Here is an 18,888-nt window from a genome sequence, read left to right as displayed (position 1 = left end):
ATTCTAACTCTTAAGCTAACTAAACTTTTGTAGGTAACTTTTAAGTATACAGGTTTTCTTTTTTTTTAATCCGCAATAAGAACCTGTCCTAAGATTTTTAAAGTCTTTTGACCTCTTGTTGAGATTTTATACTGTCTCAAATGAGAGTCCAACTATAGACTTTTTTTAATAACTGGGAAAAGAATTACCAGAACATCCTGGATTTTGCATATCTGACATCAAATTGAAAAGAGGATTGCTGCTCAAATATAAATTGCACCAATCATAAAGCAGCATGTATATATTGAAAATTGTTTCTTGTTGAGCCTTTTACCTGGGTACCACAACTGCAAACCTTGCAATATTAAGTCAGGACAGGTCTGGTGCAAAACCTTGGCTCTAGTTAGCTGTCAAAAGAGACGGATAACAAATCAAAACTTAGCAAAAATATACATTAGTTTTGTGTCACTCCTGTCTCTCTCGGGTTTGAAACATTCCTTCTGGAGTTTATTGTTTCTTTGCGTTCTCCAGTTTCAGCACTTCTAACTGGTACGTACATTCCTTGTTCTTTTCTTCTGCAGCGAGTTAAGCTGTCAGTATGTATCTTGGCCCATATACACATTCTGAACACTGCTGCTTGTTGCTCATTTTACTTTAAATTTAAAAGTTCGAATAACTTGGTCTGTGAGTGATATTCTAATTCCAACCTTTGCTGCCACCACTTTTATGTTTTTCAACTTTTACCTCCGATACTTACTTTCTTTGCCAAAGACAAATTCCCGAAGTAAGCCCTCGCTCCATACCAATCAGAATATACCATACACATTCAATATATGGGTACCTGTAGCAAGCCCAGGGTCGAACAGAAACCCTGGTCACTGTCTTTGCTTACTGCACAAGATAAGAGCTCACGGGATCGGGGGTAATATATTAGCGTGGATGGAGGATTGGCTAACAAACAGAGTGTCGGGATAAATGGGTAATTTTCAGGCTGGAAAACAATAACTAGTGGGGTGCCACAGGGATCGGTGCTGCGGCCTCAACTATTTACAATTTATATTAATGTCTTGAATGAAGGGACCGAGTGTAACGTAGCCAAATTTGCTGATGACGCAAAGATAGCTGGGAAAGCAAGTTGTGGGGATGACGCACACAATCTACAAAGGGATATAGATAGGCTCAGTGGGTGGACAAAAATTTGGCAGATGGACTATTTTGTAGGAAAATGTGAGGTTATGCACTTTGGTCGGAAAAATAAAAAAGCAAATTATTATTTAAATGGAGAGAGATTATAAAATGCAGTACAGAGGGATCTGGGGGTTCTTGTGCATGAAACGCAAAAAAGTTAGAATGCAGATTCAGGAAGGCAAATGGAATGCTGGCCTTTATTGCAAGAGGGATGGAGTATAAAAGTAGGGAAGTCCTGCTCCAACTGTACAGGGTGTTGGTAAGACCACATCTGGAGTACTGTGTACAGTTTTGGTCTTATTTAAGGAAGGAAATACTTGCATTGGAGGTAGTTCAGAGAAAGTTTACTAGGTTGATTCCGAAGATGAAGGGGATGTCATATGAAGAAAGGTTGGGCCTATATTCCTTGGAGTTTAGAAGAATGAGAGGTGATCTTATTGAAACATATAAGATACTGAAAGGGCTTGGTAGACGCAGAGAGGATGTTTCCCCTCATGGGGGAATCTAGGACGAGGGGGCATAGTTTCAGAATAAGGGGTCACCCATTTAAAACAGAAATGAGGAGGAATTTCTTCTGAGGGTCGTGAATCTTTGGAATTCTCTACCTCAGAGCGCTGTGGAGGCTGGGTCTTTGAATATATTTCAGGTGGAGATGGACCAATTTTTGAAAGATAAGGGGTCAAGGGTTATGGGGAGCGGGCGGGGAAGTGGAGTTGAGATCAGGATCAGATCAGCCATGATCTTATTGAATATCAGAGCAGGCTCGAGGGGCCAAATGGCCGCCAACAGCTCCTATTTCTAATGTGTATCCGCATGTGATCTTGACTTCTGAAGGAGGTAGAGTCCTTGGGTTAGGAAGGGGGAAATCAGCCAGATTCAGCAGGAAGTGCATATGTGTAGTTTTGGGGCAAGAATTGGATTGGGCTTAGCTGGAATCATCATTGCAGTCAAATTGCATGCCAACAAACATCTTTGGTAAGATATCCAAAAACAACTGGAGTTTGTGGAGCCATACCCCACTGAGTAGTCAGCGTATTCAATAAGGAAGGGGAAAAAATGAAAAGATCGAGAGGTAGAGTTTCTGCTTTGAACACAACTGGTAATTCCAGTGCAAATTGTGCCCATTTTGAAAAGTCCCCCCCCCCCCCCCCCCAAAAAAAAAGATCCGCTCTAACTCATTTGCATATCGCCGAACGCAAAATCTGCCATGGACCAGTACAATTGGGCAGCGTTTTAGAACGTAATTTTTTTTTTAAATTGTTTCAAAAAAATTATTCCTTGATATATTTAAGAGTGGTAACTTGGTAAAGTTTGATTAATACAGCTGAAAATGGGTTTATCACAAAAATTAAGCATTTTAAATCAGTGTCAATTCACCACCTGTGAGTAACCTGATTTTAAATTCCTGAAAGTGACTTTTAAAAAAAAAAATACAAACTATTTTCTGGTTAGATTAGTGTGCAGTAGTCAGTTCCTTTAGTACATTTTTTTTTAGTCATTCAAAAATTTCAAAATATACCTATTTGTATCCTTGTGCCAAAAAAGATCCAGCTTGATTTTTTAGAAGGCCTGTAAACGAGCACAATTAGCAGAACCTCCCAATGGTGGTTGAATCACCCTGGCGGGGCCTGGCCAGTTTTGTGGGCGGGGCCTGCTTCTAGCATGATGTTTTTAAAACTAGCGCAATAGATCACGGAAATTCTTAATTGCACTGAATGCAATTTGCGGCGATTACGCCGATATTGGAGGAATTGCGCCGGAAAAAAACAGCGCTATCGAGCAGAAACTTCAGGCCACAATGACAAACTAACCTTTTTTTCTATATTCCGCAGTGTTTTTGAACATGCTGTGTTAGCTGCAGGGACCGACTTCCGCTCGGATAGACTGTGGGAAACTTACATTAACTGGGAAAATGACAGGGGAGATCTGGAAGAGGTGACGGGAATTTATGATCGGATTCTTGGTATTCCAACACAGCTTTACAGTCATCACTTTCAAAGGTAAACTAAAAGAACCAAAACTGACAACAGTTCTTTGTCACATTTATATTTATGCTTGGAATCTTGTCTTGCTGTTGAAAATCTTGTTCCATACTTTGTGGAATGAAAATAGAATTTGAAATATTGAAAACACAAATTTTGAAATGTAAAGAAAATTAAAGATCAATAAGTATAGAGCGAGAGCTTTTATGTTTTTGTTAAGTAAATGGAGTGTAAGGATGTTTGTACAGGTTCCATCTTGTATAATGTCTTTGTCCATTGCAATTAATGTTAGGACTTTTATTGTTGCAGACGTATTTTATTGGGCTGTTCGTGAGTGTCTAATTGTTCCGAACTTAATACAAATCTCAACTTTTAAAATACCCTTGTTTCCTGACCAATAACTTCTGCAAAAATCATTACAAAATGAAATTCAAGAATTGTGCTGAACCTTGGAATATTTTTTAAATTCTCCATATTCTTAGTAACTTAAAAATTGTAATAGTTTATTTTTATTTTTGTGCAGAAATTCTACTACAGTCAACAAAGGATTAAATGTGAAATTCTCAATAAACTGAATCTTCAGGGTAGGAAAATTCCTGTAGTGTACCCAATATTTTGTATTATAAACTGGAATTTTCTTTCCTAACTTTTTTTGTCTGGTAATAAAAGGTTCGCAAATCTGGGATATTACACGAAGTATGAATGATTCTACTGTTTTTCAGGTTCAAAGATCATGTTCAGAATCACTTACCTAAAGATATAATCTCTTCAGAGGATTTTATTCAACTACGTCGAGAGCTGGCATCCACAAATGAACACTTTGATAATGATGGTATTCTAGGAAATGATCTAGCAGCTGGAATTGATATAAATGATCCTGCACAGGTAACATGAACAACAAGCAAATTTTATGTTTCATCTAAGGTAACAATGTGTGTTGTGACTTTTTTTGAGAATTTCAAAACACATGAACACAACTATTCAAGTAAAATGTTTCTATAAACTTACTAATTTGGAGATTTTGGAAAGTTTAGTCTGTTCCTGTTGACAATGTCTGCTATATATCTCTGCTCAGTAATTATTTTTATGTGTCGACATCTAGCAATATAAAATTGTTCACTTGGTAACACTAATACCCCTAGTTCGTAAATAACTAAGTAGCCAAATGCTGCTTATTCTTGGTTCTTCATAGTTCTGCTATACTCCTACAGCTACCAGACCCCAGGAGCCCAGTCTCCAGTTCTTTCAGACTTAAAAATTCTCTACCTCCACAGTTCTAGGTCCCAGGACACTTGTCTCCAGTGCTTTCTGACCTTGGCATTCACCCGAGAATCCCTCGTCCTGAATTCCAACCCATCCTAAGACATCTGTCAGTGCTCCAGCCCCTGCCACGCTCCCTTTCCTCCACTTTTTTTCGAGCCCTCCACCCTGACTCAACCTGTTTTTCATTCTCAAGGCAAGGTGCTGATACCACCACCTTTGTCACAGTCTGACGGAATTTTGGGATCTTCCCTGATAAACTCTGATACCCCTTCCCACCCCCAAGTGTGGAAACCCTAACTTTTTTTATATAAAAAAAATACTGACGGACTGGAATTCTTGCCCCAGTGGTGCCAGATACAATGGGCTCAAATTTGGCCCACCCCTTTTTTTGGCGCACTTACCGGAGATGCGCTGCTTTTCTCCGTTGATCAGTGCGCCAAAATAATCGCTCCCCACTTTGGCCACTGCCCGGCATCTCCTCAGTCGTCGCGCAGCATGGCTAGTCGAATCGGGGACAGAGCCAGCGCCCTGCGCTGAAAACAGTGTCGGGACATCTGCACATGCGCAGTGGAGTGTCCGCGCATGTGCAGTAGCTCCTCCCCCACCCCCCCCAGCCTCTCTCTGCGTGCTGCAGCCGCTGTGTGTGTGGGACCTGATGCCCGCCCCTAGCCCTGGCAGAGTGGCGTCCCGGTGCAATTGACCTCTAGTTTGAAATTTTATGCGCTGTAGCTATTTTTCGAACTTTCTTAATGGCTTGTCATTTTCCTGGACTTTTGGATATTTTGAAAAAAATTATGTAAGTATGTTTTGTGTCTTGTGAATAATGGTGACCATTTGTGAAGCCTATTCACCTGGTGTTATTGTGAAAGAAGAACATAAGTGATGGAGAAACACTGAGAAAATATCTTATTTATTGAAGTAGACTTTATTTAGATAATATGGGCTCAATTTTGGCCCACCATAATCATTGCAAACAAATAGTTGTTTAAATTAGTTGAGATTAGGGCAATTTAATTCAACTATCTTTTTATTAATTTTGTTTTCCATGAATGCTTCTGTTGTATAGTAAATTAACTTTGCGAAGTTTGTCATATGTCCCTGCATGCAGCACATGGTGAAGAAGGCAAATGGCATGTTGGTCTTCATAGCGAGAGGAATTGAGTATAGAAGCAGGGAGGTCTTACTGCAATTGTACAGGGCCTTGATGAGGCCACATCTTGAATATTGTGTGCAGTTTTGGTCTCCTAATCTGAGGAAGGATATTCTTGTTATTGAGGGAATGCAGCGAAGGTTCACCAGACTGATTCCTGGGATGGCAGGACTGACATATGAAGAGAGACTGGATCGACTAGGCTTATATTCACTGGAATTTAGAAGAATGAGGGGGGATCTCATAGAAACATATAAAATTCTGACGGGATTGGACAGATTAGATCCTGGAAGAATGTTCCCAATGTTGGGGAAGTCCAGAACCAGGGGTCACAGTCTTAAGGATAAAGGGTAAGCCATTTAGGACTGAGATGAGGAGAAACTTTTTCACTCACAGAATTGTGAACCTGTGGAATTCTCTACCACAGAAAGTTGTTGAGGCCAGTTCATTAGATATATTCAAAAGGGAGTTAGATGTGGCCCTTATGGCTAAAGGGATCAAGGGGTATGGAGAGAAAGCAGGAATGGGTTACTGAAGTTGCATGATCATATTGAATGGTGGTGCAGGCTCGAAGGATCGAATGGCTTACTCCTGCATCTATTTTCTATGTTTATATAGCTGTTTGATCCTATTCACATTCTTTCGTCAAGTCATTAAGTTCTGCTGACCTCCAATGTACCTACCTGTGCTGATTTCTTAACTCTCCGCAAGGGTTTTCTGAAGTGGCCACATACGCTGTAGATTTGGAGTAACTATTAGCTGGCTAAAGTGTCCTAAATTGCCATGGCTGGCAACTCCCCCTTTTGAGGAAAAAAAACAAAACTTTAAAAAATCCTAACTAGCTCACTTACACTGGCACAAATTGAATGTGCAAAATGGGGATTTTTAAGATAACTCCAGAAAAATCAAGTTGCTCCAAAAAAACTGAGCAACTCCTGGCCAAAATTGAGCTCTGCTGAACCTGTAACACCTTTTGGTGCTGCTAGATCCCATAATTCTCCTCTCTGCCCTGTCTCCTGTCAGATTCCAAAATCCTTTTTTTAATTCCTCCTTTTCCCAGTGCTTAAAACCTAACACATCATCCTCAAAAAGCCATACCTCAGAAATCATCCTCAGAGACTCCATAGTACAATGTAATCAGAAGACTATTTGACTTGCTCAGTTGTTGATCCGTGGCCCTGATCATGCATTGTATGTTACATTGTATTGTACCACTGTTGGAAAACGTTGAATCCTCCAACTCGTCATTAACAATGCCACAGGAGATCCACAAGTTAATAAATTAAAAATTATCAATTCGCACACACTGTTAAGTGACTTATTGCACTGTTGCAGTTGCAAAACAATCTTAAAATGCTGATGATTCTGAGCTGTAGTCTGATACTAACCATAACCCGATATGCAAAATTCCTTGACCATACAACAATTAAACTCTGACCTAAACCTCTGCTTGCTTAACAACAGTAAGACTGTGCTCTCAAAAGGACATGTCTCCAGCTTAGCAAAAATAATACATTATACAGTATAACACTTCTCGTATTACTTTGCGCAATGCATGGGAAATTAATTGAGAAAAATCTGTAATCTAATTTATGTATATAAAAGTATATTAACACACTAATCTACTTTTGTGTTGTGGCCTATAGTGCCAACATTTTAGTATGGCAGCTGCTGGATGGCCTTTCTATAATGGGCCACTTGTGGTGCCCTTCTACAGAAAATAATGTAGTGCATTGAAAGTGATCATTTGTCTACAACCAGAAGTGTCCCATTGGACATTTGTAGGGCTATGTTTGTTAAGACTGTGGTACAAGAAGGTACAGTAAATGCCAGGTTTCTGGTTTGATAGATAATGAAATGAGTAGCTTTTCTGAATCTCCTCATCTGGTTTATCCTGTTCATTTTGTTCAGATCCCAGTTGACCCATCAGCCAGCCCTCTTTACTAAATCTGGCTCATGTATCCACATGGCAGACCCATGAAAACTAGACCTACTTTTCTACCACCAGGATAAGAGCTGGATTTTGTAGTGCAAATTGAGGGAGCAGGCTCGTGGCCACAAGTCTCCTAGAATTCCAAACTAAACAAGCACCAGGATAGAACTGCCTATTGAATGCAGTGCTCGCATATCCATGGGGATGCAGTACAGGTAGTAAGAGGGGTGTCTATAGTCTGGGGGGGCGGGGGCTGATGGTTTCTTTTGTAGAGTCCCAAATGGCATGTTACTTTCCTGGTGCCAGGGTTCAGGACATCACTGAGCTAATACCACAGGTGATGGAATGGGAATGTGAGCAGCCTGAGGTCGTGGTTCACGTGGAACCAGTGACATAATTAGGAATAGGTGCAGAATTGTCAGGGTAGTAAGCTCTAGATTATTCACAGTGGCACATGCTGGACCAGATAGGGAGAGAAAAATTAGAATTGACAATGTGTGGTTGGAAGGATGTGGTGAGGGAAGGGTTTCAGATTTTGGGACCACTTGAGGCCAGGGAAGGCTGTACAGATGGGATGATCTTCACCTAAACTGTCCTATTTAAACTCTCCAATGAGGAACAGTGAGGGTGGAAGGGGAAAATGTGTGCAAAAGACCTGCAGAACATATGGGCAGGATGGGGATGTATACCCAGAAAAGAGTTCTGTACAGGAATCTACATAGCATAAAACAAGTGAGTTATAAGTACACACTCAGGCCTGGCTACAACTTGAGCACGATTGGGAGCTAAATATTCCAGGCTATAGATCTTTAGAAAGGACAGGAAAATTGGGAAAGAATGGGTAGTAGCAATATTGATGAGTTTGAAAAAAGGGATTTCAGTAAGGGCGATCAGGCGGCAGTATGGGTAGAATTGAGGAAAAGCAAAGGACATAAGACTCTAGTACTCTTGTACTAGTGATGTAGTGTGGGGGTTGGGGAAGATGTATAAATACAGCTATTGGGGAAGCGGTAGCAAAAACAATGTGGTTATAATGGGAGATCTTAACCTTCACATAGACTGGAACAGACAGTTCAAGTAGTAAAGGCAATGAATCTTATAATATATTTGGGACAGTTTTCTTGAACAATATATTTATGAACAGACGAGGCAACAGGCCATACTGGACTCTGGGCTGAGTAACAAACCAGAGTTGGTTAAGAATCTGAGGGAGCATTTTACAAACTGTGACTATAATATGATTGAATTTGATATTGGGTTTAAGAAAGAAAAACTTGCATTTACATAGTGCCTTTCACGACCACCGGACCTCCCAAAGTGCTTTAAAGCCAATGAAGTACTTTTAAAGTGTAGTCATTGTTGTAATGTAGGAGGGAGATGGGAGAGTCACAAACCGTGGTTTTAAATTTAAGTACGGAAAACTTTGAAGGGATCAGAAATAAATTGACCACAATAAACTGGGCAGAACTGCAAATCAATAAATCTATAATCAAACAGTGGGAAGTATTCAAATAAGTATTTGGAATGATGCATAATTCCTAAAAGGCAAAGGTTCCACTTGTGTAGTTTAAGCAGTCATGGTCAACAAATGAGGTAAGAGACAGTATTAAGTTAAAAGAAAAGGTTTGCACAAATGTAAAGAAAAGAGGAGATTTTGCAGATTGGGAGAGCGATAAAAAGCAACAAAGTGGTACAAGAAAGTAATGAGATGCAAAAAAGAATATGAAAAAGACTTGCAAGGTATAGTAAAGCAAACAGCAACGGTTTTATAAATATATTGAGAAAGAATGGTAAAGGGGAATGTGGACCTATTAAAGACAGATGCAGGTGAGACTATAATGGATAATAAGAAAATGACAGGCTTGTTAACTGAGTACAATTGTACACCTCCAATCGGGCACCCTCAGGACCTGACCGGTGCCGGAACAGAGAATTTCCCGAACCATGGGAGGTCTCGCTTACCAGTGCCGATTGTGAGCGGCACCCGCGCACGCACTCACTCATTCGCTGACAGCCGCTTCCAGCCGATCACCGAACATACCGATGGCAGCCATTGAAAAATTAAAAAAATAAACCCTCCATTCCCTCAGGCCCAACTAATGCCGAACCACTGACGTTTCCGGATGAGAGTCCGGACTGGAGAGGTACAACCTGTACTTTGTATCTGTTTTCACAGTGGTATAAGAGGACAAAATACAAGCAGTTCAAGGGCACCTAAAGATAAGCCACGGGGCCGAACTTAGTAGATTTAATATGTTTTTTAAAAAAAAGATTATGGAGAAAATACAGGTGCAGCATCAGGAATTTGGGACCGAGGCCATTCCGGATTCTAGGCTTTTCCGGACTTTCAATCATTTTCTGACGTCATTAATCTGGAAATACCCAAGCCCAGGTTCGGGTATTTCCGGATTTCGAAACATCAGAAGGCGGGGGGGCGGGGCGGGCGGGTTCCCGCTGAAGAGCTGTTCGGGCCTGCGAAGGGGCTGTTTGGAGCTGCCGGCCCCATCGATGAGGTCGTCGGGTGGGGCCCCGGTGCCGAGGAGCTGTTCGGGCGATCCCCGCTGCCGAGGAGGCCCCGAGGTAAGGGCAGTGGCGGTGAGGTGAGACCCGAGGTCGGACAGCGGCAGGACCCAGAGGTCGACTGGTCCGGATTCCGGAACATTTTGCGGATTCCAGATAATCCTGCCACCGATTGGTCTGGAACTCCAGATTTTCGACGCTACACCTGTAATAGGATATAACTAGACAAATCTCTAGACCTCAGAGTTTCCACCCCAACTTGTCAAAATAAATGTGTGAAAAAAAAATTGCATACTTTTCCAATACTCTCTAGATTGTGCCCTTGGACATGAAAATTTCAAATATCACTAGAAGGGAGGGAGAAATCATAACTCAAATATTTGTGGATTGTCTTCTGTTCTTGCTGTTACAATTTCTAAGAACTAAATACAAGTTGGCAAGAATCATAATAGAGTAAGTATATAAAAAATGCTGTATCTATTTCTGCCAATGCTTCATCAGTGTGGTTAGCATTGATGGTGAAGTTTTTTATATACTTCAAAACCATGCAGACTTGTGGAGGGTGACCTCCTGCTTGGCAAAGTCTTTTGATAGGAAGAAAGACTTCAGCAGAGAGTAGGTCCTATTACTCCATGGGAAGTATAGTCAGGCAGTCAGTCCCCTCCCAGATTAAAGAAAGAACTTGCATTTATGTAGCACTTTTCACAATGTCATTAAGTCCATTAAAAGTCATTGGTGTAGTTTTGTACATCTAGTCACTTGTAATGTAGGGAAACCCTACATTACAACACAGCAAGGTCTCGCAAGCCACAATGAGATAAATGACTATGTAATCTGTTTTACTGATGTTAGATGAGGGATAAATATTGGCTGGAACACTGGAGAAGTTTCCTGTTGTTTGAATAATGCCATGGAGGACACCTGGGATCTTGATTTAACATCGCAACAAAAAGAAGGTGTCTCTGATTATGCAGTACTCAATTTTGCACTGAAGTACCAGCCTAAATTGTATTCTCAAGTTTCTTGAGTGGGGCTTGAACCCATATCTTCCAACTTGGATGCGAGTACTACCACTGAGCCAAGGCTGACATTTAATAACCAGAACAATGCTTAAGCCATAATTTGATGTTTATGTCAGGAACACAACCTGTTGCGGCTAACCTCAGTGTTTTCTATCGGTACAAAAAGTACGCACAAAATCAGTGACAAAACTTTACCACCTCCTGCTGGCTGAGGAGCTCTCTCCCAGGCACACTTGTCAGGAATTCTGTCTCTTGATTACACTATGGGAAATCAGATTTTCCTGTTGGTACCCCTGTAGTCACCAAGGTTAAATCCAAGATGTGTGAGTTTGTTGACTCAAACCACATACTATCATGACAAAAGGTAGAAAGAAATTATTTAGTAGTATTTTTGTTTGATAACCCTTGGCTTCTTTTCTCTACTGCAAACTGTTTTCATAAACCCCTCTCCCCTATCTCCTCCACCCTCACCTCCAACAACTAGTGCGTGGAGCTCATGGATATTTTGTCACTAAGATTGAAACCCTGTGATCACCTGCCTCTGCCGCTTCCCTCCCTTTCCCTAGCCCACTGGGCTAAACTTCCTCTACGGTTCCCCCCACCCTAACCCTGAACATGCATCTTTCTATAGGTTCTTTCTCATCTCCCCTCATGCCTTTTCTAAGGTCATCTTGTTCTTGAGCTCTCTCGACCCTATTCCCACTAAACTGCTGACAACTCAACTTCCCTTCCTGGCTCCCATGTTAGCTAATACGGTTCTCTCTCCCTGGGTACTGGCCCCTCTCCTTCAAATCTCATCATCAAACTAATCAATCTCCATCCTTGCAAACTACCGCCCCATCTACAGCTTCCCTTTCAACTCCATTATCCTTGAATGTGTTATTGCCTCCCAAATCCATGCCCATCTTTCTTTGAGGGATTCAAACATAAGAGTTCAATCAGGTTTCTGCCCCTGCCACATTACAGAAAAGACTATTATCAAAGTCACAAATAACATCCTATGTGACTGTGACAAAGGTAATCTGTCCCTTCTCGACCTGTCTGCAGCCTTTGACATGATAGACCACATCCTCCTCCACCGTTGTCCAGCTGGGTGGGACTGCACTCGCCTGATTCTATTCTTATCTATCTAATCGTAGCCAGAGAATCACTTGCAGTGGCTTCTCTTCCCAATCCTGCACTGTTACCTCTGATGTCCTTAGCCCCCTCCTATTTCTCATCCACATCTTGCCCCTCGGTGACATCATCCCAAAACAGTCAGTTTCCACATGTCTCTTGCCCCTCCACTGTATCTAAATTATCAGACTGCTTGTCCGACATCCAGTACTGGACGAACAGAAATTTCCTCCAACTAAATATTGGGAAGACCGAAGCCATTGTCTTCGGTCCCCGCCACAAACTCTTGTTCCCTAGCCACTGATTCCAATCCTCTCCCCAGCAACTGTCTGAGGCTGAACCAGACGATTTGGAACCTTAGTGTCATAGTTGACCCCGAGATGAGCTTCCGACCACATATTCACGCTGTCGCCAAGATCGCCTTTCCCACCTCTAGAACATTGGCTGGCTCCGTTCCTGCCTCAGTTCATCTGCTGCTGAAACCTTTATCTATGCCTGGTACCTCCTAGACTTAACTGTTCCAACACAGTCCTGGCTGGCATCCCACATTCTACCCTCCATAAACTTGAGGTCATCCAAAACTCGGCAGCCCATGTCCTAACTCGCACAAAGTCCAGATCACCCATTGCCCCTGTGCTCGCTGACCTACATTGGCTCCCGATTAAGCAATGTCTCGATTTCAAAATTCTCATCCTTGATTATAAATCCCTCCAGGGCCTCATCCCTCCCTATCTCTGTAATCTCCTCCAGCCCACAACCCTCTGATATCTGTGCTCCTCTAATTGTGGCTGTTTGAGCATCCCCAATTTCAGTCGCTCCACCATTAGTGGCCGTGCCATCAACTGCCAAGGCCCTAAGCTCTGGAATTCCCTCCCTAAACCACTCCGTCTCTCTACCTCTCTTTTCTCCTTTAAGCCACTCCTTAAAAGCTACCTCATCTGCCATAATTATCATCTTATGCGGCCCGGTGTCAAATTTTGTTTTATAATGCTTCTGTGAAGCGCCCGACTCATTTTGCTATGTTAAAGGCACTATACAAGTACAAGTTGTTGTAGTTAAGTTCTCTCTCATGCCCACCCACACAAATAAACTGCACTTTAACAAGTCTGTAGTTTTGAATTTGTATATTGTCTGATTTTATTCCTGCAAGTCAGATAGTTATTGTGAAGATTTTGCGCCTCTGGTTTATTTATCAAATTAGTTAGTTTTAAAGTGAACTATAGTTTGACCAAGCTTATAAGTATAAAGGAAAGTTTTTTTAAAGTAAAGAAATGTATGTGTTTGTTTTATGATTCAATATTGCATTTTGAATTTTAAGGCACTTTTGAATGCAGTTCTCTCAGCTCCTGTTTAGTTGAACAATAATTACATTGAAACTTTTTTGAAGGTGAAAGGATTGTGATGAATATTATGGCTGCTGTAAGCTAATTTATCTAACCTAATAAAAAAAATGTCTTGGGTTCAGTCATACTGAAATCTAGTATCTCCTCATATATTTTCTTTTCCTCTCTCTTCATATTACTTGCTTTCTGTAATGGTATACCTGCTACCCTTTGAGTTAATCCTTCCCTCACAGATGAAAGAGCTAATCTACATCCACATTCAGTTTAAGAATTAACTCCCTCCTCAGAGCAGGAATGCAATTGTGCAATAGAAAATCTATAAACATTCCTTATCCCTAACCAAAGATCAAACCAATGTCTTTATCTAATTTGTTATACAGACTACGTCAGTTTGCAAAGACTGGAGTTCATGTTGTTCATGGAAAGTGAGTTAAGGAAACCAGAGCATAAAGTACCTGTATCATGAAATGGAATGTGCCAGGCATTTGTTGGCATTGTAATCAAAAGTCAAACATTATAAATTGGGCTAATTAAACATTAATACTGGTGTGTTCTTTCTTATCCAGTTTCTTTTTGGACTTTGTTTTTCTTGTTTTCTGTCTCTCCTGCTTTTCTTCCCCTTTTTCCTCCGATCTTTTTCTCTCTCAACCTTTCTTTTTCTCTCCATTGCTCACTTTCACTTTCATACACTCTCTCCCTCTTTCTCCCTCTTTCTCCCTCTTTCTCCCTCTTTCTCCCTCTCTCTCCCTCTCTCTCCCTCCCTCTCCCTCCCTCTCCCTCCCTCTCCCTCCCTCTCCCTCCCTCTCCCTCCCTCTCCCTCCCTCTCCCTCCCTCTCCCTCCCTCTCCCTCCCTCTCCCTCCCTCTCCCTCCCTCTCCCTCCCTCTCCCTCCCTCTCCCTCCCTCTCCCTCCCTCTCCCTCCCTCTCCCTCCCTCTCCCTCCCTCTCCCTCCCTCTCCCTCCCTCTCCCTCCCTCTCCCTCCCTCTCCCTCCCTCTCCCCCCCTCTCCCTCCCTCTCCCTCCTCCTCCTCCCTCTCCCTCCCTCTCCCTCCCTCTCCCTCCCTCTCCCTCCCTCCCTCTCCCTCCCTCTCCCTCCCTCCCTCTCCCTCCCTCTCCCTCCCTCTCCCTCCCTCCCTCTCCCTCCCTCCCTCTCCCTCCCTCTCCCTCCCTCTCTCTCTCTCCCTCTCTCTCTCCCTCTCTCTCCCTTGTTTTCTCTGTCGGTTCTGTCCTCGGATACTGTTCCCCTAGCCTTCAAATCTGCTGTATCACCCCTCAAAAAAACCAACCCTTGATCCCACTTTGCTTGCTAGCTATCGCCCCATCTCCAACCTCCCTTTCCTGTCCAAAGTACTTGAACATATTGTTACCTCCAAAATCCGTGATCATCTTTCCATGAATTCAATGTTTGAATCCCTTCAATCTGGTTTCCGCCCCTGCCACAGTACCGAAACTGCTCTCATCAAAGTCACAAATTACATCCTTTGTGACTGACAAAGGTAAGCTATCCCTCCTCGTCCTTCTGGACCTGTCTGCAGCCTTTGACACAGTAGACCACTCCATCCTTCTCCAACGCCTCCACCACTATCCAGCTAGCTGGGACTGCACTTGCTTGGTTGCATTCTTATCTAAATCGTAGCTGGAAATCTCCAGCAGTGGCTTCTCTTCCCACTCACACATCGTTACCTCTGATGTCCCCCCAAAAATCTGTCCTTGGTCTCCTTGGCCCCAAGTTTCCACACGCGGAAAAACAGGCGCCCCTCTGAGCTGGGCGCCTGTTTTTCGCGCCGAAAACGGCGCCTGAAAAAAAACGCGCTATTCTCGAGCGCTTTGCAGCTCGATGTCAGCTTGGCGTGGCATCCAGGGGGCGGAGCCTACCACTTGTGCCGATTTTGTAAGTAGGAGGGGGCGGGTACCATTTAAATGAGTTTTTTCGTGCTGGCAACCCTGCGCGTTGGAGCGTACGCGCAGTGTGAAGGAAACATTGACACTCGGCCATTTTTGTAGTTCTTTGTAGCTGTTCAATTTTTTACATTTTTTAATAAAACCACATTGCCCTTCCATGATCAGCACTGAGGCTTCTTGCAGCAGTGAGAAGGCTGCAGGAAGCCTCAGAAGTTGAGGCAGCCGTTTCCTGACGGGCCCGACCGACGGCAGGGGGGCCTCTCTCTCTCTTTCTCCCCCCCCCCCCCCCCCCCCCCCCCCGGCCGTCCGGAATGGCTGCCTCAACTTCTGAGGCTTCCTGCAGCCTTCTCTCTGCCTCCTCCGCCCCCCCCAGCCGTCGGGAACGGCTGCCTCCCCCCCGCTGCCATCGGGAACAGCTGCCTCAAACTTCTGAGGCTTCCTGCAGCCTTCTCCCTGTCTGAAGCATTTTCACACGGGTAGGAACATGGTTTATTTAATCTTTTCTTTGCTTATAAATTTTTATTCAGGTTGGAATTATTTGTATAATATTTGTATAAGTATGACTAAGGATTTATTGTAGAATGTAATGACTTCCCTTCCCCCCCCCCACCTCATTCCGGACGCCTAATTTGTAACCTGCGCCTGATTTTTTTTAATGTGCAGACAAGGTTTTTTCAGGCCTACAAAAATCTTCACTTGCTCCATTCTAAGTTAGTTTGGAGTACATTTTCACACTGGAAACTTTCAAATCAGGTGTCAGTGGCTGGACACGCCCCCTTTTGAAAAAAAAAATTCTGTTCCAAAGTGAAACTGTTCTACATGACTAGAACTGCAGAAAACTTAAATGTGGAGAATTGCGATTTCTAAGATACTCCGTTCTCCACCAGTTGCTCCTAAAAAATCAGGAGCAAATCATGTGGAAACTTGGGGCCCATATTTCTCATCTTGTATGCTGCCCCTTGGCGATATCATCTGAAAACACGGAGTCAATTTCCACAGGTACACAGACGACACCCAGCTCTACCTCTCCACCACTTCTGTCGACCCCTGCTTGGTATCTAAATTGTCAGATTGCTTCTCCGACATCCAGTACTGGATGAGCAGAAATTTTCTCCCAATTAAATATTGGGAAGACCAAAGCCATTATCTTTGGTCCCCGCCACAAACTGCGTTCCCTAACCACTGACTCCATCCCTCTCTCTAGCATCAATCTGAGGGTGAACAAGACTGTTCGCAACCTAGGTGCCATATTTGACCCTGAAATGAGTTTCCAGCCACATATCCGCAGTGTAACTAAAACCACCATTTTCCACCTCCGTAACATTGCCCATCTCCGCCCCTGCCTCAGCTCTTCTGCTTTGTTACCTCTAGACTTGACTGCTCCAACTCAGTCCTGGCCGGCCTTCCATATTCCACACTACGTAAACTTGAAGTCATCCAAAACTCAGCAGCCCGTGTACTAACCCACACCAAGTCAAAATCACCCATCGCTCTTGTGCTTTCTGACCTACATTGGCGTCCAGTTAAACAATGCTTCGATTTCAAAATTCTCATCCTTGTTTACAAGTCACTCCATGGACTTGCCCCCCTCTATCTCTAATCTTTTTCAGCCTCTCAATCCCACAAGATGTCTGCGCTCCTCAAATTCTGGCCTCTTGAACATCTCATTATAACTACTCAACCATCGGTGGGCGTGCCTTCAGCTGCCTGGGTCCTAAGCTCTGGAACTCCCTTCCTAAACCTCTACGCGTTTCCTCCTTTTAAGATGCTCATTAAAATCTACTTCTTTAAACAAGCTTTTGATCATCTGCCTTAATTTCTTCTGTGGCTCAGTGTCAAATTTATCTGTTTGTCTGCAACACTGTTGTGAAGTGCCTTGTGACGTTTTACTACGTTAAAAGCGCTATATAAATTTATTATTTATTATTATTTTCTCTTTCACATTTTCTGTCTCTTTCTGTATCTTCCCATTCTCTTTTCTCTATCCTGTTTTATGTTACTCTCTCTCCCTCTACCCTTTCCTCTCCCCTCTCTCTCTTTTCTGCTTTCTGTAAATTTGTCATTTTTCACTTTTTCTCACTTCTTTTCTCTCTCTCTCTCTCTCTCTCTCTCTGTCTCTCCTCTAAACCCTTCCCTCTGACTTTCTCCCTTGCTTTCTATTGCTTGCTTTGTCTTTATTCTCTTTCATTCTGTTTCATTACTTTTTTGCCATCATTTCTGTCTTTCTGTCCCATTTTCTTTGTCTTCCTTTCTCTCTGCTGTCTCTGCCCTCTGCTTTTTCTTTCTCTCTTTCCATCTCCTCTATTTCTGTGTATATGTCTCTTTGTTTTATCTTTTGTCTTTTTCTCCCAAGCCCCCAGTTTTCCTTTTCATGTTCACTCACTCATAGTTTCTCTGTCTTTCACTTGCACATATACTCCCTTACACCTTTTTGCAACGGTGGGGATCTCTTGACTTCTTTAATACCATTAACTCAGTCTTCATGCTTCATGGCTGTTTTTTGGGATGTTCAATTGTTTACTTCCTTATTTGGTCTCGCTCAGATTGGTTCCCTTTGTTATCACTTCTGTCTGGTGAGAATTTAATATTCTTGTTCTTCCAGATTGTTTCTGAAATAGAGAATATGCGTCATAGAATAATTGAAGTTCGTCAGGAAACATATAATCATAATGAGAATGAAGTTAGCAGACGATGGACCTTTGAGGAAGGGGTAAGTATTTTTAATAATTTGAATTTACTTTTGCTAAAATTATATGTAAATATTCTCAAAATCTGAAGTATGCCATGTGTATTTAAGCTTTATAATTGCATAATGCAACCATGAGGAAAAATATATACATGATTTTGTTTCCTTGAAGATTTAAAAGATCAGTTATGGAAGTAACCCACTTATTTTGCACTTGGTATTTACAGACTTCTTGAGTTTGTGGTTAGAATCTCAGAATTGTGCAGCACGGTAGGAGGCATTTCAGCTCATCAAGTCTGTGCCAGCCCTTTGAAAGAGCTGTCCAATTTAGTTTTATGAACAGGAAATCATGTTTGACAAATTTGCTGGAGTTCTTTGAGGATATAACGAGCATGGTGGATAAGGGGGAACCAGTGGATGTGGTTATTTGGATTTCATTTCCCCTCTAATTCTTTTGCCAATTATTTTATATTATGAACTCTGGTTACTGACCTACATGCCAGTGGAAACTCTTCCTCCCGATTTGCTATAACAAAACCCCTCATAATTTTGACTATTGGGGGTCTCCTTAACTTTCTCTGCTCTAGGAGCACAATCCAAGCTTCTACAATCTCTCTACATAACTCAGTCTCTTTACATAGTTGAAGTCCCTCATCCCTGATAAACAACCTCTGTATCCTCTCCAAGGCCTTGACATCCTTCCAAAAGTGCGGTGCCTAGAATTGTACCCAATACAGCAGTTGAGGTCTAACCAGTGATTTGTAAAGGTTTAGCATGACTTCCTTGTTTTTGTATCTAATGTCCTT

At 42.5% G+C, this 18,888-nt stretch overlaps 1 protein-coding gene across 3 annotated transcripts in view; it reads left to right on the top strand.

The window, feature by feature from the left end:
- Positions 1-18,888, top strand: part of prpf39 (PRP39 pre-mRNA processing factor 39 homolog (yeast)) — a 52,776-nt gene that overhangs the window by 9,988 nt on the left and 23,900 nt on the right. For all 3 annotated transcript variants that reach the window (XM_070879420.1, XM_070879423.1, XM_070879421.1), the window contains exons 5-7: positions 3,000-3,167; positions 3,872-4,034; positions 17,999-18,106. In XM_070879420.1, the coding sequence (XP_070735521.1) occupies positions 3,000-3,167; positions 3,872-4,034; positions 17,999-18,106 (439 nt within the window). The remainder of the gene's footprint in view (positions 1-2,999; positions 3,168-3,871; positions 4,035-17,998; positions 18,107-18,888) is intronic.

The sequence above is a fragment of the Pristiophorus japonicus genome, chromosome 4, assembly GCF_044704955.1.
Source record: "Pristiophorus japonicus isolate sPriJap1 chromosome 4, sPriJap1.hap1, whole genome shotgun sequence".
Lineage (NCBI taxonomy): Eukaryota > Metazoa > Chordata > Chondrichthyes > Pristiophoridae > Pristiophorus > Pristiophorus japonicus.
Note: the sequence above shows the minus strand (reverse complement) of the source record. Positions and strands in the feature narration are given on the sequence as shown.